This window comes from Alligator sinensis, unplaced genomic scaffold (genome assembly GCF_000455745.1).
Source record: "Alligator sinensis unplaced genomic scaffold, ASM45574v1 scaffold1208_1, whole genome shotgun sequence".
NCBI lineage: Eukaryota > Metazoa > Chordata > Crocodylia > Alligatoridae > Alligator > Alligator sinensis.
This window is the reverse complement of record NW_005842782.1, coordinates 108,192-131,148: the sequence shown is the minus strand read 5'-3', so window position 1 is coordinate 131,148 and position 22,957 is coordinate 108,192. Positions and strand designations below refer to the sequence as shown.

Here is a 22,957-nt window from a genome sequence, read left to right as displayed (position 1 = left end):
CTCTTTCCCAATATCAAATGAGCTATTGCAGAACTCCTAGTACATATTTAACTGCAGCAGTGTTTTCTTGCCAATGCAGGCAGGGAAGTTGGTCCAATCTTGCATCCTTCACTGAGCAGGATACTTTGCTGGTCAAGCTGGGTACAGTATGGCTTCTTGACCTTTCCTGGGCTGCAAACTTTGTTGGCAGTTCTGCTTTGTTTTATACTGTTTTAATTGTATAGTTTCAAAGCATTCCTTCTTCACAGTTGGTTAACAAAAGTCCAAAAAAAGCAAGGAGGAAAAGGGTGATCTCATCATATTACAACTGTTAAATAGCCTGGCTCCTGTTTTTGGATTTGTCTAGGTGTGGAGACTTGTGTTTCTCTCAGCCCCTGAAGTTATAGGTCAATTAAATGTGATGGGCCTTGAGTGGTCAAACAGGATGCTTAGAGGTATTGGTTACCAGACCTTTCTTTGGGGATTTGTTTATCAACGGGGCAAATTTGCAATATCTGGGGATGGTCTGTTTACAAAATACCAGACCTACACTGAATGATTGAGACATTTGTAACACCTAGATACTGGATACCTGTTTTGAGAAATGTGTGGATGCCCGGTACAGGACCTCTTTCCTGTATTCAATGCACCTTTTCAAGCATTTGCTTGAAATGTATATTTAGTCTTTTGTCTTCTTTAGTTGCTAGTTCAATTGAAATGTATATGTAGTTGCCTTGCCTTCTCTAGTTACACTGGCTCAGCCTCTTCCTCTGGCTTTCTTAGCTTGAATATACACAGGTGATGAGTGTGTCAGGTCTCTGCAATTTTCCTTTTAAAGGAACCATGACTGTTATTATTTTATGGCATTGGTCTGGTATTGGGTGCCACAAGCTCCTCTCTCTCTTATACCTAATGGGTTGCAAGCCATTAGTGGAGTTTTGATATTCTTAGTGGCAGGCTTGTTAGCACAACCCAGTCTTGCTTTAACCACTATCTTTCATTTTTGTGCAAGACACCGTCCAAGCTTTCACAGCTTTCACAGTCAGCACCACCACCCTCTCCCCCATCCCTGCTGCAGGATTTCCAGACCCACGGAGAGCCCTGTGTGCTCAGCAACATGGCCTTGCTGGCTGTATGACACAGCCCTGCTAGCTGGATTCAACCCACAGTCTGGAGGTTGGTCACCACTGATTTAGACTGAAAGCTCTTTGGGGCAGGAGCTGTTTTTCCCTGTGTGTCTGTTCAGTGCCTCACAGCATGGGGTCCTGACCTTTGTGGAGATCATTGTGGATCCCTGTGGTGCCACTAATAATGTTACAATCTCAATTGCTAATAGCAGCAGGGGCCTGTGATGATGGGCTTATCTTCTTATTTTTTTATCCAAATCCTGAGCTTTTGTGTTTTCTGCTCATTGGTTATCATCCTAATGGAATGTCAACAATTAATTAAATACATAAAAAGTGGACACAGCTTCCATAGTGCTATGATCAGACTGCATGGGCTAATCCACTTCGTGGCTTTGTCCACGTCCCTTCCCCTGGTCAGTCCCTCTACACCCTTGAGAGTGCTGACCACTGAACACAGGGTTGAGAGTATCTGGTTATGGCCAGGATAAGACATAAGAGTTATCGATGCTGGAAGCACAAAGGCTGGGGGGTGAGGGAGGTGACCTGGGAAGAGCTGGGTGGGTAAGCAGACTGGGTTTTGGGAAAGGCTTGAGGTTTCAGGTGCAGGGTTGGGGGTTGAGGTGATCAGAGACAGAGGTGAGGCTAGAGCTGCGGTTTAGAGTCATGTAAGACAATTTCAGGGCTCTGGAGATGGGATCAGGGGTTTGGATACAGTTCAGATATCACAGATGGAGTTGGGTCTATGAGGATGGCATCAAGTAGAGGTGTTCCAGTTTTAACGGTGATGCCAGTATCAGGCAGGGCCCACATTAGGCTAGCTGGGGAGAAGCTGTGGCAATAGGGTGAGGGTGTCAGCGGTAGAGTCCTGAGGCCAGGTTAGCACTGGATACTTGGTGCTGGAACATCTTCATCAGCACCAGGGTGACAGGGTGAGTGCAGGGCTACAGCAGGACAAGGGTGCCATCCAGGGCTTGGCCAAAGGACTAGGCCAGCTTTCTGCAGAGGTCCTCCTTGTCACTGCATATTTGGTAGAGGTGAAGCTGGACAGAGAAGATTCAAACACAAGCCTGCCCTCCTCAGTGCCCCACAGGAGGCCATGCAGATGCCAGCTTGGAGAGCCTTGGGCACATCAGTACCATTCACTGAGGCACCTGACTTTGGCCTGGCACACACCCCTCCTCCAGCCTTATGGCCCCCTACCCCAATCTGGGATCTCATGCTTACCCCTTCCCTTCCCTGTGTCCGAAGGCAGGGGCAGGAGGTTGGCAGTATACTAGGGTCTGAGCAAGACCCAGAGGCAGATGCCATGTGGGGGGTCAAGGAGAGAGACATCACCCACTGTCTGCCCTGATGTACTCAGGTCTCAGGTGCGGGGTGCTCACCACAGTGCCCCTGTGCAGTACTAGAGGGTGCTGTGCATACAGATGATGAGTGGGGCTCAATAGAGAGCCCTTTCACCGCACCATCCATGATGACCCCAACGCCAGAGCATGGTGCTAGGGGGTTCTGTGCTGCAGGGAGCTCCATGGCTAGACACCTCCAAGAAACAGACTGCAACCAGAGGCATTTATTTGGGGAAGGACTGACATGTGGAGGGATATCCATCATGTTCATCTCTCCTCAGCAGGTGTTGAAGACTTTGACCTCCTTCTTGTACTGGTCATACCACACCAGCACTGTGACATTGGCAGCTCCTGCTCTGAACTCTAGCCAGCAACCATCAGCCTGGACAACAAGCTGGATATTCCCTGATAACCAGTGCATTTGGATGTCCTGCTTGAAGCCCACCAACCGCTCCAGGACCCGGGATATGCTGGTGGCCAGGCCTTTGGTCATCATCCCATTCTTCTCTAGCTCATTCTTCTTTCTCAAGATAGCAATTGGTGTCAGCCTATTCTCGCATTGCACAATATCCTCCGTGCTGAGGCCAGAGGTTCATTTATGATCTGTCTGGTAATTCTCAGAGCACCTGTTTGGACCCACAAAATGAAATCATCATGAAGAAAGAGGAGGGTGTATGTGAGGTGGGAGAAGGAGAACAGGATTTCTGCTCTGGTCCAGAATCTCAGTTCACATCCAAAACAAAACTAAGGATCTTACCCATCTGGAGAAAAAGGAAACCCCATTTTGATCTCAGTGTAAGCAACACAGCAATCCCTGCCTGAGTTTAAGGAGAGCCTGAAACCATTGCTCATGCAGGGTGGGGTGAAGTTCCCCTGCTTTAGCTTCTCAAATCCCAAATCTGAAACCTTCTTACCACTCTTTGCACACCACGTTTTTCCCTGTGGATCAAAGTGGGACATACAGCAGGAAGAAAATGGGTTGCTAATATCTCTCATGCCTGCAGTAGCAGCATTTTTGGCTGAGTTGTCATGTTCTTTGGGGGTTACAGAGCTGGGAGGTGCAGAGCAGGGGCAGGAATCCCATCCTCCTCCTACTTCTCGGTATCCACAGTGTAGCATTGCCTTTGGGCTCCAATGACAATTTAAGGCCCATGATATTAGTAGGCAGATGCAGATCCAGGATTTGGCAAAAGGGTCATGGGCATTGGCAGAATAACACATGGTGCAGCGGGGGCCGGGTACAGGGACCCCTGCCAATCAGGGACCCCTGGATGCCTGGGTTCCCTCAGGAAACCGCAGGTTTCAGGGGGACGCGGGGCAGGGAGCAGAGAGGAGAGAGCAGCATGTGCTACCCCACCCCCAGCCCAGCTGGATCCACCCAGCCTCCCCAGGGGCAGGGAGCCTGCCCACCCTTGGTGGTGGCAGCACCAGGAGGAGAAGGGGCCCCTCCCTGCTCTGGAGTCCAGTTGTGGGGAGGGGGACGGGGCATTCAATTTTGTGTTTGTCCACAGCCCCAGTATATCTTTATCCACCTGCGGGGGAGCAGCAACCCCTGCTCTCAGCCTCCTCCCTCCCACACTGGTGAAGTTTGAAGTTGAAGCTTCCCTGACCCAGGACAGCAGCAGGGAGAGCAGCAGCAGCAGGGGAAGAGGATGTACAGGGGGAGGGACAAAAAATCCCCAGAGGCTCCTGCAGCAGGGTCCAGTCCAAAAGCAAGGCACAGCCCTGCCACTGCACCCGCTCGGCACCCGGCTCTGCTAGTAAGTAGTGTTTGCCAACCAGGAAGCAACCAGAAGTACAGTCTTTTGCCAACCAGGTTTGCATTCAGGGCATGGCTAAAGCAAAGCCACCTCATAAGGCTAAAGATACCGCTCCTCTCCTCCCTGCTTGGGCACTGTGGGTCTGAGGTCACCCTGCTGCCTAGAGCAGTATTGCTTAACTGGTGGGTGGAGACCCAAAAGCATGTAGCAAGAACATATGAAAGCATCATGGAGAAACTTTAAAAATGGATTCTCCTTTAAAGGAGAAAAAGCACAGGAAACCGTGGCTTTTCCCTTGCAGGCTGGCAGAGCGCCAACCTGCAAGGGGCTGCTTGGGCCCCTCCTGCCTTACACACTGGGGGCCTGGAGGCAGGGGTAGCAGGCCAGGAGTGAGGGATACTGGGTCAGGGCTGGCCACCAATGTTTACAGATGGGTCCTGGTACAACAAAAGGTGAGAAGCACTGATTTAGAGAGCCTTTGACTCCAGCACACCCAGGGGTCAGCTTCTGCAGTGAGGAGTCAGTGCTTCCCCCCCCACCCCCAGCAGTAGGAGGTGCTCCCAAAAGTGTCTGGAGGACCCAAAATGAGGCTGGCACAGCCTCTGCGCAGTCACAGGCACTAACTTTAATTTTTGTGGGGGAGAGGGGGCTAAGATGATGCCCCCCACCCCTGCCCAGCTGGCAGTGCAGCAGGATCAAGACCCACAGGCAAACGGGATGCAGGGAGTCAGGGAGAGAGACAGCACCCACCCTGCTCCCTTATGTACTCAAGTCTCCCGTCCTAACTACAACCAGACCAAACCAGGGTGAACAGAACTGCCCTTAACACCCCTCACTGATTATCCCACAGGATGGGCCCAACCCACAGAGGTGAGGGAGAAGCAGCACCATGACCTGCAGAGGCAAAAAAGCACCACATTTGCTATTGATTCCTGAATGCAGATCCTACTCGGAGCATCCCACATTCAGACCCTAACCTCACCCTCCCTGCATTCACTTCTGTTGCTCTGGAGGGGCACGCCTGGTCTTGTTCACATGCTGCTGTGCAGAAAAGGTGCATGTGAGCAGGAGCGGCTGGGGAGATTACTGAGAGGACACGGAGAACAGAGAAGACAATGCTGAGCCTTCATAACAGTATCATCACTCATCACCAGAACAGAGCTGAGATCCCTGGAAATGTATCACAAAGCCTGGAACTAGAGACACCCAACAAGCAGAAAGACACCCAAGGGTAGGGGCTCAAAGGGTTATGGGACACCCACATCCAGGTGCCAGCTCTGATTTGGATGGGGGATTGCTTCCTGGTTGAACATCCCCTGGCAGCCCTCATTCCTCCAGTTCCCTTTTCTCTTGTTCCCCCCATTGACATCCCAGTCTGTTTTGAGGACCTTCTTTCCAGATGTATACAAGAGCTTTTGGCAGCAAGACTCTTGTGCTGAATCAGCTCGTTCTGACAAAGAAAAAAATCTTTGCAAACAGACAGACCTGTTCACTCTAGGCGTCCTGGCTCCCAGAGGCTGGTACCATCCATAAAACCATGTCCCTGCTAATCTGGGTAGAGAACCCAGGAGTCCTGCTTGGCTGCTCTACCTGCTAGGCTGCACACCCGCTGCCAGATGTTATGTGGAAGGCAGGAACAAGCCATTTCCCAACAACCACTGTTTCCCAGACTGAGTCTTCTGGACTTTGACTCATGATCTACAGTCCACCAGATCAGTCCCGCCCCCTCCCTGTACGTGCCTGGCTCACCAGAGTTACCGATTTGAAGACATATATACCTTCAGGGGCTGTTTCCTAGCTGTTACTCAGAGTATCTGAGGGCTGAGCTGTTGGTTGAGCTGCGGAACATCAAGATCCACAAAGTCACGACCCTGCTGCTGCCAAAAGAGGTGGGTCAGGGCTGCTTGGTGTCCCACCAGGACAGGAGAGGGTTAGGGGGTGATAAAGAGAGGTACCAAGGTAGCAAGTTCTGGAAATGGCAGCACTCCCCACCCAGACAGCCTGCTGATACTTCTGTCTTGCACAAGACATGGGGGAAAGGAGTCTAGCAGGCTTGAGGAGGTAGGGCTGAGACCTGGGACACCAGGGTTGTATCTCCAGCTCCAGGAGGGGAGTAGGGTCTGGGAAAATGGCACGGGGAGGACACCACAGGGCCATCGGGGTGGGTCTCTTGTGTATGGGTCCTGTTGGTGCCTCAGCCTCTCAGCATAGAGGCTTGTGGCCAAGCCTGTCACAGTCCAGGGTCTGCCCCGTCATGAATAAGGCTTGGCATGCACAGTGGGGACAAAGGGTGAAAGGTCTGAAGCTTACGTGGGAGAGCAGGTCCCTGACCGTGAGGGCAAAGTAGTTGCTAAAGGGGGCCAACGAAGGGAAAGGGCTGGCTCAGAGGTGTCACTTCCAGAGAGGAAAGCCCACCTCTGAACCAATCATCCCCTCCAGCTAAGGGGATATAGGAGCTGAGCCCCTGGCTCCACTCTACAACCTCTGACTACTTTCCCTTCCAGCAGCCATCATGCTGGAACCCCTCCCTGTATTAGGCTGCCTGCTTCTCCTCTCCTTGCTGGGCCCTGGCTCCCCCTCTGACAGTGATGGCACCGTGGTGAACACCACCAGTGGACCTATCCGGGGCAAGCGTCTCCTGGACGGCTCGAGCACTGTGACGGCCTTCCTGGGCATCCCCTACGCTAAGCCCCCCGTGGGGACCTTGCGCTTCCAGAAGCCACTTCCCCACCAGCCCTGGACAGATGTCCTGGAGACCACCAACTTCAGCAACTGTTGCCACCAGCTTATGTTTAAGACTCTCCCTGGTATGGAAGTGTGGATCCCCAGTGGACCATTTTCTGAGGACTGCCTCTTCCTCAATGTCTGGGTTCCCTATCCCCAGCCATCTGCCCCAGTCCCCATCCTTATCTGGATCCACGGCGGGGGCTTTGTCGGTGGTGCAGCCTCCCTGCCCATGTACGATGGGCGCTTCTTAGCTGCTACTGAGAACGTGATAGTGGCCTCCATGAACTACCGGCTGGGTGCTCTGGGCTTCTTGTCTCTGCCACCGGCTGCCCCAGGGAACACTGGTCTATGGGACCAGCAGCTGGCACTGCGCTGGCTGCGGGATAACGCAGCTGCCTTTGGTGGGGACCCTGATCGCTTGACCCTCTTTGGTGCAAGTGCCGGAGGCGCCTCAGTTGACTTCCACCTCCTCTCGCCAGTCAGCCAGACACTGTTCACCCGGGCTGTGATGCAGAGTGGAGCTGCTACTGCAGCCTGGGCTTGGGTGGCCCCAGAGGAAGCAAAGCAGAGAAGCCGGACCCTTGGCCAGCTGCTGGGCTGCCCTGATGGAGATGACACTGCCCTGGTGAGCTGCCTTCAGGGAAAGGAGGCAGAGGAGATCATCAAAAACCAGGTCTCTGTTGTGAGAGACCCAGCACTGCTAGATTTCTTCTTCTTGCCCACTGCAGATGGGGAATTCCTCCCAGATGTACCTCAGAAGCTTCTGGCAGCTGGATACACGCAGTCTATGCCCATCCTGATGGGCTTTACTGCCAATGAAGGATCCATATTTTTGTTTTTGAATGACTTCCCCTTCAACCCGGGAAATGCCAGTGAGATTGGCTGGGAGGAGCTGCTGCTGGTGGTGAGGAAGATAGTCCCTGGGGCACCAGAAGCAACTGTGAGGGCCATTGCACAGCGGTACAGCCAGGAGGGGCAGGGTGTGGAGCAGCACCAATGGGCCATGGATCACGTAGTTGGTGACTATTACTTTTCATGCCCTGTAGCTGAGGCAGCCAGATGGGCAGCAGAGGCCCGGAGCCCTGTGTATGCTTATTACTTTACCCACCGCACCACTGGCTTCCCATTGCCAGAGTGGACTGGGGTAGTACATGCCTCTGAAACACCCTTTGTGCTTGGCACCCTGGCGGCTACAGTTGGAGCCAACCAGAGGTACACCGAGGCTGAAGGAGAGCTGAGACGGAGACTGATGCGGTACTGGGCAGAGTTTGCCAGGAGTGGGTAAGTGAACTTTCTCAAACCCCACTGACACCATCCTTGCCCCAGCCCTCTGCCCTTTCCTGGCCCCATGTTTGGCCTCCCTGAACCCAGCACAGCCATCATGCCTGCAGGTCATGCAGTGTCAGGTCCAGCAGGGGCAATGGGAAACTTCCATGCATCTTTACTTATGGTGACTTGACTATGTTCTGCCCAGGGAAATGGCCGTCATCATTCCTGATGGAGGCCCCTAGCCCAGCCCCACTGGCATGGCCCGAGGGGAAAGGTCCTCCCACAGTGAGGAGTGCAGGGCACCAAGATGGGACTGGTCAGCAAGACAGCTGCCAGCACTTTTCCCCTCCAGTCCCCAACCTGGATCAGCATCCACTGCCAACTCAAGGCAGAAAGAATGCAGTAAATATTTAAGGTAAAAAAGGAACACCCTGGTCAGTTCCTCCATCTCACGCAACATCCTGGGAACCTGGGCACTTGATAATCTGCATTCGGCCCGAACACTGAGCAGCCAGCCAGTGAGTGGCCTGTCCCCACATTAAGATGCCACCTTCTAGTAAGGTCCCTGTCTGTCATTGAATCATAGAAAATGAGGGATGGAGGGACCTCAGGAGGTCACATCTAGTCCAACCCCCTGCTTAAAGCAGGACCAGCCCCAGCTAGATCATCCCAGCCAAGACTTTGTCCACCCAGGTCTTAAAAACCTCCAAGGATAGAGATTCCACCACCTCTCTGGGTAGCTTGCTCCAGTGCTTTACTACCCTCCTAGTAAGAGAGTTTTTCCTCCTATCTAACCTAAACTTTGCTTGCTGCAACTTGAGACCATTGCTCTGCGTTTTGCTATTGACCACGACTGAGAACAGTCCAGCTCCATCCTCTTTGGAACCCCGCTTCAGGTAGTTGAAGGTTGTTAGTATATCCACCCTCAGCCTTCCCTTACAGATTCATAGATGCTAGGGTCAGAAGGGACCTCAACAAATCATCAAGTCTGACCCCCTGCCCTGGGCAGGAAAGAGTGCTGGGGCCAGATGACCCCAGCCAGATGCCTATCCAGCCTTCTCTTAAAGACCCCCAAGTTAGGGGAGAGCACCCTTGGAAGCCTATTCCAAATTCTGGCCACCTTTACCATGAAGAAGTTTTTATAGATTCATAGATTCATAGATGTTAGGGCTGGAAGGGACCTCAAAGATCATCGAGTCCAGCCCCCTGCCCCAGGGACAGGAAGTCAGCTAGGGTCAAAGGATCCCAGCAAGATAAGCATCCAAAAGAGTCCAGAGTAGGTGTTAAGAAGTTAGGGGAGTAGAATCAAGAGTTTCTTGAAAGAGTCCAGAGTAGGTGCCTGCACCACTTCTGGAGGGAGTCTGTTCCAGGTCTTGGGGGCTCCGACAGTAAAGACATTTTTTCGTATGTCCAGCCTGAAACAGTCTTGGAGGAGTTTATGACCATTGGTCCTTGTTTTACCATGGGGCGCTCTGGTGAACAGATGTTCTCCCAGATCCTGGTGCACACACTGTATGTACTTATAGGCGGCCACCAGGTCCCCCCTGAGCCTGCACTTTTCCAGGCTGAAGAGTCCCATGGCTCTCAGCCTTTCTTCATAAGGCCTGTTCTCCTGCCCTCTGATCATGCACATGGCTTTCCTCTGGACTCTCTCAAGCTTTTCAACATCCTTCTTGAATTGTGGAGCCCAGAATTGGATGCAGTACTCCAGCTACAGCCTCACCAAAGCCGACTACAGTTGGCTTGGTACTCCAAGGTGGAGTACCTTACATTTATTGGTATTGAATGTAATCAGGTTTGTATCCTCCCACTTACTAAGTTTATCCAAGTCAGCCTGGATCACTAGCCTGTCCTCAGGTGTGGACACTATGCCCCAAAGTTTAGTGTCATAAGAGAACTTAGTCAGTGCGCTTCTGACACCGTGTCCACATGGTTGATAAAGATGTTGAAGAGAACCGGTCCAAGGGCAGAGCCTTGGGGGACACCACTGGTCATGGAGCACCATAATGATTCACTACCATCGACCACTACTCTCTGGGTTTGACCTTGGAGCCAATTTCCCAGCCATCAAACTGTGGGGTAGCCAAGGCCACAGTTGGCCAATTTTTCCATGAGGAGGTCATGGGATACCAGATCAAAGGCTTTTTAAAGGCCAGATATATGACATCAATCTTTTCTCCTTTGTCTAGGTGGTATGTCACCTGGTCATAGAAGGAGAAGAGATTGGTCAGGCAAACCTGTGCTGGCTGTCCCTCAGGATGTTGCCTTCAGCCAGCTTATCCAGAAGGGTCTCTTTGATAATTTTCTCCAGAATCTTACCGGGGATTGAGGTCAAGCTGATTGGCCTGTAATTCCTGGGATCTACTTTCTGCCGTTTCTTGAAGATGGGCACCACATTGGCCTTCTTCCAGTCTTCAGGTACTTCACCTGAGTGCCATGAGTTTTCAAATATTTTTGCCAATGGTTGGACTATGACGCCTGCCAGCTCCTTGAGTACTCTAGGGTGTAATCTGTCAGGACCAGCTGACTTGAAGGTGTCCAGCCTCTCATGGTGATCCTTTACTAGATCAACACTGATGCTGGGTATAAATACGCTCTCACTCTGGCCGTCCCACGTTTCGCTCTGGTGGTCCCATTGGACTGATGAAAGACTGACATGAAGTACCCATTAAGTAGACTGGCTTTTTCCTGGATGTCGGTTATCAGCTGTCCCCTCCCAATGTTACCCTTGTTTTTTTTCCAACTCCCTACATATCTGAAAAAGGACTTTTTGTCATCCTTGATATGTGAAGCCAGGTGGAGCTTGGTTGCAGCCTTGGCTTTCCTGATCCGCTCCCTGCAGGTACGAACCAGTGCTGAGTACTCCTCCTTGGTGGTACTTCTATCCTTCCATCCTTTATAAGTCTCTCTTTTGAGGTGTAGGAGGTCCTCCAGTTCCCTGCAGAGCCAAGGAGGTTGCTGCACCCTTTTGCTACCCTTCCTCCGAGATGGGATGGCCATCCCTTGTGCTGTCAGGCTCACCCCTTTGAGGAGCAACCATTTCTCTTGGACTCCTCTTCCTGTTGAGTCATGGTCACTTAGGGCCTCAACAACAAGCCTCCCAAGCTTGTCAAAGTCAGCGTTCATGAAGTCGGGGACTTCTGCATTGCTGACTGACTTGCCAGCTTTACAATGGATGTAAAGATAATCAGCTTGTGGTCACTATCACCCAGCTTCCCATCGATTCTTAGGTCACTGAGTAGGTCATCCCCTTTGGCCAGTACCAGGTCCAGCAACGCTTTACCTCTCATCAGCCCATAGACTTCCTGAGTCAGGTAGAGCTTGTCCATGCACATGAGGAAGCTTTGCAACCGATTGGATTTGGCCGCGTGCTCTTCCCATGAGATGTCTGGGTAGTTAAAGTCTCCCATGACTACCATGCACTGAGAGTGTGCAGCCTCAGCCAGTTCTCCGGCAAATTCCTGGTCCAGCTCTTGTTTCTGGTTAGGAGGTCTGTAGTAGACTCCTACCATGATGTCCCCGGTGCCACATTCCCCATGTATTTTAACCTAGAGAGACTCCAGTCGTCCTTCCTGGGTGCCAATGTCAATTTGCAGAGATGTGTAGCTGTCCCTGACATAGAGAGCTACATCCCCACCCCTTTTATCTACACAATCTCACCTGTACAGGATATAGCCATCTATACTTGTGGTCCAGTCATAGGTGGAGTCCCACCAGGTCTCCATTATCCCTGTGATGTCGTAGTCATTCTTGTTTAGCAGGAGGACCAGTTCCTCCTGTTTATTCCCCAAGCTCCTGGCACTGGTGTACAGGAAGGCAAGTGTCCCCTTGGGGGCCCTTGCCTTCTCCACTGATTGTTCCAGGGCTGTGGCAGGGGTGGGTTCCCTTGAATGCTTTAGCCTGCTGAATTTACAAAGGTTGCCCAGTGAACTTGCAGTGGCAATAATCCCCGCATCCCCCGGCAGGCTTAGTTTAAAGCCCGGTCAAGCAGGTCAGCCAGTCTGGCTGAGAAGAGCTTCCTCCCCAGCAGAGTGAGGTGGAGGCCATCCCTTCCCAGCAGACCACTGCCTCTCTCACCAAAGAACGGACTGTGATCGTGGAAGCCAAAGTCTTCACAACGACACCAGCACTGCAGTCTTTGGTTGACTACTTTGACCCGTCTCTCCCTCCTCAGCCCATGACCCACAACTGGGAGGAGTGAGGAAAAGACCACCTGCACCCTCAACCCCTTAAGCCCTGCTCCCAGAGCCCTGTAGTCTCTCGTGACCCAGCTGGGATTGCTCCGAGCCATGTCATTTGTGCACACATGGATAAGGAGCATAGGGTAGTAGTCAGAGGGCTGGAGAATCTTTGGGATCCTCTCTGCTATGTCTCAGATGCAGGCCCATGGGAAGTAGCAGACCTCCTGGGCTAGGGGGTTGGGGCGGCAGATTTCCCTGATATCTAGCCTAAATCTGCTCTCTGTCAGTTTGTGACCATTGTTCCTTGTTATCCCAAGAGGCGTCCTGGTAAACAGAGCATCTCTGATCCCTTGTTGCGCCCCCCTAATGAGTTTGTAGGCAGCCAAAAGATCACCTCTCAGCCTTCTCTTGCGGGGGCTGAAGAGGTTCAGGTCCCTCAGTCTCTCCTCGTAGGGCTTGGCCTGCAAACCCTTAACCATATGAGTGGGTCTCCTCTGGACCCTCTTGAGGTTATCCACATCCTTCTTAAAGTACGGTGCCCAAAACTGGATGCAGTACTCCAACTGTGGTCTGACCAATGCTGCATAGAGGAGAAGTATCACCACTTTGGTTCTAGTTGTCATGCATCTGCTAATGCACGATAAAGTGCGGTTAGCTTTGCTGATGATTTCATCACACTGACAACTCATGTTCATCTTAGAGTCCACTATGACTCCCAAGTCCCTTTCTGCTTCTGTTCTGCTGAGAGGGTCACTTCCCAGCCAGTAGGTGTGCTGGATATTTTTACGTCCTAGGTGCAGCACTCTGCACTTGTCCTTGTTGTACTGCATCCTATTGTGTTCTGCCTACTTTTCCAACCTGTCCAGGTCTGCCTGCAACCTTTCCCTGCCCTCCGGAGTTTGCACTTCACCCCACGATTTAGTATTGTCCACAGACTTGGACAGAGTACACTTTACACCTGCATCCAAGTCACTGATGAAGACATTGAAGAGTACAGGTGCAAGGATCGAGCCCTGCGGGACCCCACTACCCACATCCTTCCAGGTCGATACCAATCTGTTTACTACCACTCTCTGGGTGCAACCCCCAAGCCAATTTGCCACGCACCCAACTGTGTAATCATCCAAGTCACAGCCTCTTAATTTATTTATGAGAATGGGATGACATACCATATTGAAGGCCTTCTTAAAATCCAAGAAAACAACATCCATCTCTACTCCTGCATCTAAGTGTTTTGTGACCTGGTCATAAAACAAAACCAGATTAGTCAGGCATGACCTGCCTGCTATGAATCCATGCTGGCTGCCCTTCTCCAGACTAGTGTACTGCCACTTTGTCTGAGACAGGAGGGACCCAAGGCTCCTGGCAGAACCAGACTCACTTCAAGTGGCTTCAAGATCAAGTCTTTCCTAGCCTCCAAGTATGAACACATTAGGACCTTTGGTATTAGAGAAGCCAGGGTGACTGGCCCCACCGTACCACATCAGGTTGGGTTGGGCACTGTGAAGTACCACCTGCTGACATAAGCCAGGTCCTGGTAGAAGCAGACAAGGGCAGGTTTACTGCTGAGAATGGGAACTGCACAGGCGGATTAATGGACGGGTCAATTGGGCATGAACCCAGGGGCTCCTACCAACTTGGGCCCCCAGGATCCTCATCAGTAAGGAAGGGAAATCTGTGGTTTTAAAGTTGGCTGGACCCGATGATCTCATACGGTCCCTTCCAGTCCTAATGTCTATGCAATCTATGACATCTATGATTTTTTTGCCTCTCAGCAGGGAGATAAAAATGGCACCAAGTTTTAAAATCATGGCTTTGACATTTGATTCCCTGAAGCCAGGAGCAGTTCACCTGCCCCAATGGGGCTGGGGCCAGGCTGGCTGGGAGTCTGCAGGTGGACAGCAGTGCTGGGGAGAACTTGGGGGTCTGTAGCCCCCCCCAAATTCACCATAGCCCCACATAGCCATCCTTCCTAGCACTGCCACCCACCCGCAGAGGCTCAGCGCAGTGCTTCTGGCCTGGCCCGACCCGGTGCACATGCACAGCCACAGACACAGCTGGGCAGCAGCACCCACCGGTCAGTGTAACAGGGGCCGCATGGGTAGGGGGGTGGGGTGGGGGGGCTGCCTCAGAGTGATCGAGCGTGGAGATGGGGGGAAGTCCTGTGAGGGGAATGTGTGTGGCTGGGTGTGCGTGTCTCTGTCTCTGTGTGTATGTGTCTGTGTCTGTCTGAGTGTGCATGGGTCTCTGTGTGTGTATGTGCATCTCTGTGTGCATGTGCGTGTCTGTGAGTGCATGTGTGTGTGTCTGTGTGTGTGCACATCTTTGTGTATGTGCACATGTGTGTGTGCACATGTGTGCTCATTTTTGCATGAATCTGTGCTTGTGTGCATTTATACTTCTGTGTGCATCTGTGCTTGCATCTGTGTCTGTGTGCATGTCTGTACAGCTGCATAATCTGTTTCTGTGTGTGCGTGTCTGTGCATGTGCATCTGTACATATGCATGTCTGTGCATGTATGTGTGCATCTGTGCATGTGCACGTCTGTGCATGTGCATGTGTGATTGTGTGTGGGTGTGTATGTATCTGTGTTCAAGGCAGGGAGAGTGTGTTTGTGTTTGTATGTCCATGTGCAGAGAGTGAGTAGAGTGCACACCCATCTGTGTGAGTGTGCATGTGCATACGTGTGTCTGTGTGTGCATGTGTCTGTGCGTGTGTATGTGTATGTTCATGGCAGGGAGAGTGTGTTTGTGTCTGTGTGTCCGCGTGCAGACAGTAAGTGAGAGTAGAGTGTGCGCCCATCTGTGTGTGCGTGTGTGTGTGTGTGTGTGTGTGTGTGTGTGTGTATGTTTGGCCATAGCGGGGGAGGGGGCGGGGAGGAGGGAGAAGAGCTGGGATAGACATGAATCCCAGGGAGCTCCATGCAGGCAGGTTAGGATGAGCAGATCCTCTCCCAACCCAGGGATTTCAGGGAAATGGCATGAGAAAGCACAAACATTCATGTACATGCAAGGGAATAAGTATTTCTAACACCTCTAGTGAGTGCAGGTAGTGCCACATGTTTGGAAGTTGGCCAGTGTTATACTTATGTGTCCTCCTAAGAAACAAAGGAGCTGGGAAACTACAGACCATTTAGTCTGCTACCCATAGTATGAAAAGCTTTAGCAGAAACATTGGAAAGAAAAGTAAGTGAACACATGTAGGGAAGTAGGGCATAGGAGAAGATATAGCCTGGCTTATGAAAAACAGACATGCCATAACAACATGACACTTCTTGTCTAAACAAGAAGAGATTTTTATCTTCCATAAAGCATATGATACGGTGCCATAGAGAAGAGAGTTACTTAACTGGGAGTTACTAGACCTGCAAAGGGAGTAGGAAGCTGTCTAAAAGGGAAATGTTGAAGGGCAGCAGCAGAAGGGGAGATACCAGCCTACAGGGAGGTCTTCAGTGGTGTTCCTCAGGGATCGCTCCTGGGGCTGATCTTGTTTCACATGTTTCCTATTGACCATTGCTCAAGTGTAGATGAGTGGGGATAAAAATCTGCCAATTAGAAAAGTGAGGAGGCATTTTCCATGAAGGGCAGCATCAACATATCAGACAGAGGGGGTTCCCTGGCCTTGGGGATCAGGGTAGTAGTGATGGCATGGGACTCTACAGTGAAAAGTCAAGGTCATCCACCTAGACCCCAGGAACAAGGATTTCTGTTGGAAACTAAGACTTTCCCACTTAAGAAGGACCCATGCTTGTTGATCACACAATAAGTGGTGCTGCTGGAACCATGAAAAGGGCAGTGCCATGCATTTGGTCACCACTGGAGCTGCCAGGTTGCTGCCTCTTCTGTGGGGGTTTCCAGCTGCAAGGTGCACGGCATTGCCAGCAGAGGTGTTTAAGGCCCTCCAGCCTCATCTGCAATGAAGGTATGTTGGATCTCCCCTGCAGGAACCCGATGGCGGCAGAGGGCAGTGGGGAGCAGTGGCCCCCCTTCACTGCCACGCAGCAGAGTTTCCTCTACATCAGCACGGAGCAGACCCAAATCAGGGATGTGTGGCCTGCCCGGCACTGCAGCTTCCTGTCATCGCTCCTACATAAGAGTCAAGCCCCTCAGGTGAATACAGTTGTACAGCAGCCCTCAAGCAACAGGGTCCCATGCCTCCCCACCCTCAGCCAGGCAGTTATACAGTCCACGGGCTGGATGGGAGCCAGCATCCCAAAAGGGGAGGGACCCAGGTCTCCCCACAACCTGCCGCTTCCTGGGTCCTGGGTCTGATCAGAGCTGGCAGTCCCTAAAGGGGAAAAGCCCCATGTCCCTTCCTCACCATAAACCAGCCGCTCCCTGTGACCTGGATCAGACCTGGGGCTCCTATAGGAGAAAGGCTCAGTACTCTATGCCTCACCCCTTATTGAGGTGGCATCGTGCCCTGGGGATGGATCAATCAGAGCAGGTGCCCCATAGAGAGGAAAAGCCCTGAACCCATCGTTCCTTCCCCAGGGACATGCCAGGCAGCGGCCTCCAGGAGTGTCTTTCAGGCTCCAGTCCAGCTGCATCTGTGCCTTCCTCTGGGGTCTTCAGAGCCCCCCTGCTAGGAGTCAGTCACAAATTGCAGCCTGACCTTGGGTTACTCAGGTCTTATTGCATGTAACAGTGTCTCCATGTTTCCTCTCCCAGCCTGACCACGCAGACACCCAGTCCCAGCCGAACAAGCAGAGACAGCTCCGTGAGCTCTGAGGAGGGGACTGCTGGATGGTGAGTGGAGTGGAAGCTGTGATCGGGGCAAGGGGTCCAGCAAGATCAGGGAGAGAAAGGATGAAATACAGCTCTTCTGTGGGAGAGGCGGTGGGGAGCAGTTTAGGTGAGTTCTGTAGAGACTGGAAACGACACATACTGGGAAGGGAACTCGTGGTAGCTAGAATTGAATCAGGCATGCTGGGATTCAGGCCAGACCCCTGGGGTCCCAGGTCTTGGTCCAGTGTCCCCTGGAAAACAGGGAAACCTGCAGCAGAGCATCCTTCAGTGCAGCCATGCGGTCAGAGGGGACTGTGAGAAGAGCGTGTCACACTGATGGGTTCCCTTGCAGGTCTCCCAGCCCAGCCCCAACCAGAGCAAGCCCTACTGGACCCATGCAAAGCCCCAACCCTCTCCACAGATCTAGGCTGAGTCAGAGGTGACCTGCAGCAGTGAGGAGAGCAGAGCCCACCCCCCGGCAGGGTGCCCTGCCTGCACACACAAGGGGAGCACTTTTTCCTGCACTCCCATAGCACTGAACTGCTGCATTAATGAGCCGAGTAAACTTCTCATCATCTTCTCAGATTTCAACTAAAAGATACATTCTGGGAAATGTTTTCTTGATTCTTCCTTGATGTCTTGGCTCGCTCTCACCCCTGGATCAAATGTCCATATCTCTCTGAAACTTAGAGAAAACCAACCCCTGTGCACTACCCACTTCTGCCCCAGGTGCACTGTGGACAGTGAGGAAGGGCAGGGTAAGGCAAAGGGTCTCAAACAACCTGGAGTCAGGACAATGGCTTCAAGCCATTCTGTGATACCAGGCACAGCTGGGAATGACTGCAGCCCCGTGCGCCGGCAGCGGCTGCCAGCATGGGGGGGGTGGTCACTGCTGGAGGGGGGAGGGTGATGAAGATGTCTACCCCGCTTGGGGTGGGCTGAGATCTGCTCACTCATGACTGTGGTGAGAACAACTTCCAGACGCTAGGGAGCTGGGGCTGGAGCCAGTGTGTCAAAAGGGTAAAAGTCTATATCCCCAGCCAGTTCCCCAGCCTGGATTCTCTAGCCGGTGTCAACACTAGGTGGTAAAGGCCCTATTCCTCACTCCCTGAGCCAGCCAGTTCCTTGACCTGTGGCCATATCAGTGTTGGTGTCCTCTACAGGACAAATCCCATTACATCCTGGAGCCCAGCTGCTTCAGCAGTGCTTGTCTCCAGCCTCATGTCACTGTTTTCCCCTGACACCAACATGGAGATGCCCATGGAGAGCAGCTTGCTCTCTGAGGACTGGCTCTTCCTCAGTGTCAGGGTGCCCCTTCCCTGGCCATCTCACCCTCTGGATTCACAGCAGAGACTTTATTACTGGCACAAGCTACCCACATCTGCATGATGGGTGCTTTTTAACTGCTGCTGAGAACATGATTGCAGCTTCCATGAACTGCAGCCTATATGGGCACTGGGCTTCCTGTCTCTGCTGAGCGGTGGCCCAGGGAATGCAGCCTGGGAACCAGCAGCTAGACTGGGGTGCCACATGCTTCCAAGACACCCTGTGTGCTTGGCACTCTGGCAGCTGCACTGTGACCCAACCAGACAAACAACTTATGCAAAAGCAGCACTGAACCTTAGGCGGATAGGTGGAGTTTGCCAGGAGTGGGCAAAGGGATTCCTCCAAAACCCACTGAGCCCCTTTTTGTCCCAACCCAGGGGCAGATCCAGAAGGGGGTCTGTGGGGTACCTGTGTACCCCCCCCCCCCCCTTTATGGACATGCTGCTGGATTAGCGGTCAGGTCTGAAAGTCTCAAAGATAGTCAGTATTGCCCCACTCCTTCCCCTCCCTGCTCAAAGGAACATCCCCTCTTGCATGCTCAAGGGAATGAACCCCCTGGTCTGCCCTGCTGGGGGGGAGCAGAGGGACGAGGCTGCACCCTCCCCCCTGCCCACAAAATCCCGGCTCCACCCCTGTCCCAACCCCTCTAGTCTCTTCTAGGCCCCACATCTGGCCACTCTTAATCCTGACAGCACCCAAGGCAGTCATCTTGTCTGTGGATAGGGCAGCTTTAAGTCTAGTAGAAACAATGGGGAATTGCTTGCCCTCTTTCCTAGGGCTTGGACAGAGCTGTGTGGGAGCTCTCACATAAGTCAGAGAGTGAGGGGTGAAAGGCCCCAGCTGGTGCAAACTGAGTGTACCTCCATGGGGGTACAAGGGGCACTGCTCCATTCGAGATGGCGGACCACGTTCTCTTGCAGCGTGTCTGTGACGGGCAGACCCCACTATCATGGGTGCAGCGGTAAGGCCAAAGCCAGCCATTCACCCTGTTCTTTTATCTTCCTTTGAACATGCTCCTTCCCCCATTACCCATCTCCTCCACAGCACTCCCCTGCCACTATGGTTCCAGGAACAAATCAGTTAGGCCCAGGCAGTATGTCTGGTTTCTCTCCCAGTTTCCCTGCCCAGCTCCTGCAAGATGCCTGATCCCCAGCCAGACACTATTTCCAGGGCCAGTTCTGCAGCCAATGCCCAGAAGGGTTGACTTCTCCCTAGCCTGGTGAGAGCCATGGCACCTGTTGAATGGGGACACTTCCCTGAGAGATTGCACTGGTTGCACCTGCCTGGATTGTATTGACTTTCCAGTCAGTATCTGGTGAACTGAGCCCGTCTGGAAATAATTAACCCAGTTAGGCAACATGATTAGCAGCGACTGGACAACTCTGGAGAGATCAGCTGCATCCCTGTATGAGGGACCATTGCTGATGAGAAGGGTGAGATTAATTTACTGTTGCATGATTCTGCCAGTTCACTAGCACTTTTGCAGGCAGAATACGGAGCACCCTTCAATGCTGCCAGTAACATATCTGGAACATAGCCTTTCAAACTGGATCTGTGGTGTGACAAGAATGCACATGATGATTGCCTCCATTAAGACAGAGTGAGGAAAGCTGGCTACAGAGAAGCTTTTTGGCACAAATCATTGATGTGGGAGGAAGCCGGTAGGTAGGGAGAGGAAGGAACAGAGGCCAGTGCCCTTTTTAAGCACTGCAGAAGAATGTTTTGTTCTGACATTTTATTGCGGGGGGACAAACTGATCCTTTCAGTAGAAGGCAGGGTAGAGATGGCACTTTAAAGACAAACTAAACCAAGTAGTGACAGCTCTCTATGGTCCAGCTGGAACTGAAAAAGGATTCTCCAGAGCTCAACTTCAAAAAGAGGCAAGCCCTCCCAACACATCTGGTTACACAGTGTGGTCTCCTATTGCACCAGAAAGTCCTGTGCCCTGAGAGGCCACTTCACAAGGTGATGGTCCGTGACACAAAGAAGAGGTTAGGAAGGCCCCAAGAGAGACAGAAATGAGGAGAGGTGGCCCCAATTGCATTGACTTGCTGTCGTAGCTCACCCCACGGGCAGTCACTCTCAAAGGAGGGGTAGGAAAGTGTCTTAAGAAGAACCTCCCCAGTCAGCTCCCCAGGTGCTGGGCCATACAACCATGAATGGCTCTAAGCTCCCAGGGGCAAAGCTGAGGCAGGGAACAGGGCCACTGTGGCACACCCTGGGCCTTTCTGGAGCTGGGTTGTCTTCCTCCATCTCTGTCGTCTGCCTCACCAGCAGTGGATAGGCTGCCAGCAGGGCCCTGTAAGAGGGCTGCCTGGCCAGTGCATGTCTGCTGGGCAGGGTCTCTCTGGGGGCAGCCAGAACCAATGTGGCTGGGTGCTGGGAGGAAGCAGCCTAGACAAACAAGCTCTGTGTGTCTAAAGGGTCACCTCACATAGGCAGGTAAGCAGGCAGGCAGATGGCTGTCTACCGGTGGGTGTCCAACAGTCTCTGGAGAGCTGTGTGGGCCTGAGCAGCCTCCTTTGTGCAAAGTGATGTTGGGTGGAGGCCACCTGTGCACACTTGCACAATTAAAACTTTCTGAGCGGGGAGACATATCGGTGTTAGTGTGTGCCTCCTTCCCTGACATGCCCCAGGGAGGGTAGTGCCCCCTTTCTTCTCCCCTCACTCTGGGGTATTTGGGCTGGGGCTCTGACCATGGGCAACTGGTGCTGCCTTAGTTGGGGGGGCACATGCCCCCCCACCCCAATGACCAGTCAGCAACTGGGGAGGGGTCCCCCACAGCCAATCCCACAGACCAGGGTGAGGGGTCCCTCCACAGCAAAACTTACCAAACGGTGAGTGGCCGCACTGCTCCCGAAAGCTCCTGGAAGTGGCCGTGGCCTACATCTGGCACTCATGCTCCCCGGCTGGCGCTCACAGGGGGGGCACTGGTACTCCCGCCTGTCCCCCCTGCCCTTTGCATGAGAAGGGAGTGCAGCCTGACAGGGGGGTGCACCGACCCTTTCAGCGGGTGCACGTGCACCCCCGTGCACCCCCTACGTGTTGCCACCAGCTCTGCAGTCAGTATTGGGAGGGTGGCTGCCACTTCAGCTCTGCCTGCACCATGCCTCCTTTCCTGCCCTAGCTCTGTAACCCCACTCTGTTGGCTTGGCAAGGACCACAAGGAGTACAGGCAGTCCTTGACTTACAATGTTTCGAGTTACAATGTTTCGCACTTGTAATGCTTATAAATTAACACCCTGTTTCAGCTTTCTGATATCAGTAGCAACTTTACAACGCTCGATCCAATGCCATGCCACGCCAGCGAACAAGTTCGCTGCATTGCTCATCTCTCTGGAGAACATCTGTCCAAACCTCCTTGGACACTTCCTTTAAGAAAGCAGACAAGACTCCAGAAAAACCTGCAGCCAGGACTCCTGAGAAGACGCCAGCCAAGAACCCTTCAAAAAGTCCAACCAAGAGCCCTTCAAAATGTCCAGCAAAGTCTCCTCAAAGAAGTCCTCCCATATTAATGTGATTGCTATTTACAATATAAATACATTACTGTAGCTATATTACGCATCTGTAATTGATTGAGTACAACATTCTGGGTTATTTTTGGTGAAAATAGGGTATCGGGCCTTGGTTCAGGAACCAGTCCCTCATTTATAACATTATTTCCTAAGGGAAAATTGGTTCTGAGTTACAATGTTTTGACTTAAGACGAGGAACCAATTGTGTGGTAAGTCTGAGGACTGCCTGTACTCCCATTGAGGACAAGGTGGTCCCCAGGGGTTGTGGGTCCAAGGCTGGCAGATACCAGTCTCCCTGCAGGGCTCAGGCACAAGCTGGGGTCAGAGACAAACCTCTCAGAGCAAAGACATGGTTCCTGCAGCATTGGTGGTTCAATAGTAGAATTCCTGCCTCCCATGCAGGAGACTTGCATTCAATTCCCAGCCAATACAGGTGCCCTAGATGAATCCTTTGCATACCTTAACAGCCTAAGATAGTCCTTGACAAAGATGCTTGGGGATTGGACTTGAGGTCCCTTCCAACCCTAATTTTCTATGATTCTCTGGCAGGACAAGAAAGGTACCATTCCAGCAAGAGGTCTTGCAGGAGTTGTGCAAGCCACAGAGGGAGGGCAGCCCTGCCTCTGCCACCTTGGCACTCCCTGAGAGGAGCCCCATGAACCTCTTGAACATAGCCTCTTGAACTGTGGGGCACAGTTGTTCAAGGGCACAGTCGACTTGGGGAAGACAGTCTTTGATTTGCTCTGGGATGAGGAGGGGAACCTCTTCCATAATGAAAGAAAACCTCACCTGATTTATTCACCAGACTACACCCCCCTTCCCCCAACCCTGGCACAGAAACAAGATGAAAAGCCTTCCCCTTCTGTATAGAACAAATGGGACCCAGGCATCCAGCTCTCCAGTGCATTAGCTGCTGGAGCAGGCTGCCTTGTGGTTGGTACCCTTTCCCTCTGCCAACACGAACATCCTAGCCAAATACACCGAGCAACTTAGTAACAGACAT

At 52.4% G+C, this 22,957-nt stretch overlaps 1 protein-coding gene across 2 annotated transcripts; it reads left to right on the top strand.

The window, feature by feature from the left end:
• The first annotated feature begins 5,951 nt into the window (after nucleotides 1–5,951).
• On the top strand, nucleotides 5,952–21,862 carry LOC102373176 (acetylcholinesterase-like). 2 transcript variants are annotated; one of them, XM_006034901.3, is made up of 5 exons: nucleotides 5,952–6,098; nucleotides 6,714–8,217; nucleotides 16,330–16,495; nucleotides 17,057–17,134; nucleotides 21,691–21,862. In XM_006034901.3, the coding sequence occupies exons 2-4, from the start codon at nucleotides 6,722–6,724 to the stop codon at nucleotides 17,114–17,116; spliced, it is 1,722 nt and encodes a 573-aa protein (XP_006034963.1). In that variant the 5' UTR covers nucleotides 5,952–6,098; nucleotides 6,714–6,721; the 3' UTR covers nucleotides 17,117–17,134; nucleotides 21,691–21,862. The 2 variants fall into 2 exon arrangements, with proteins under 2 accessions (XP_006034963.1, XP_006034964.1); XM_006034902.3 differs by having other exon boundaries at nucleotides 5,956–6,098; nucleotides 6,717–8,217.
• The last annotated feature ends 1,095 nt before the right edge of the window (nucleotides 21,863–22,957 follow it).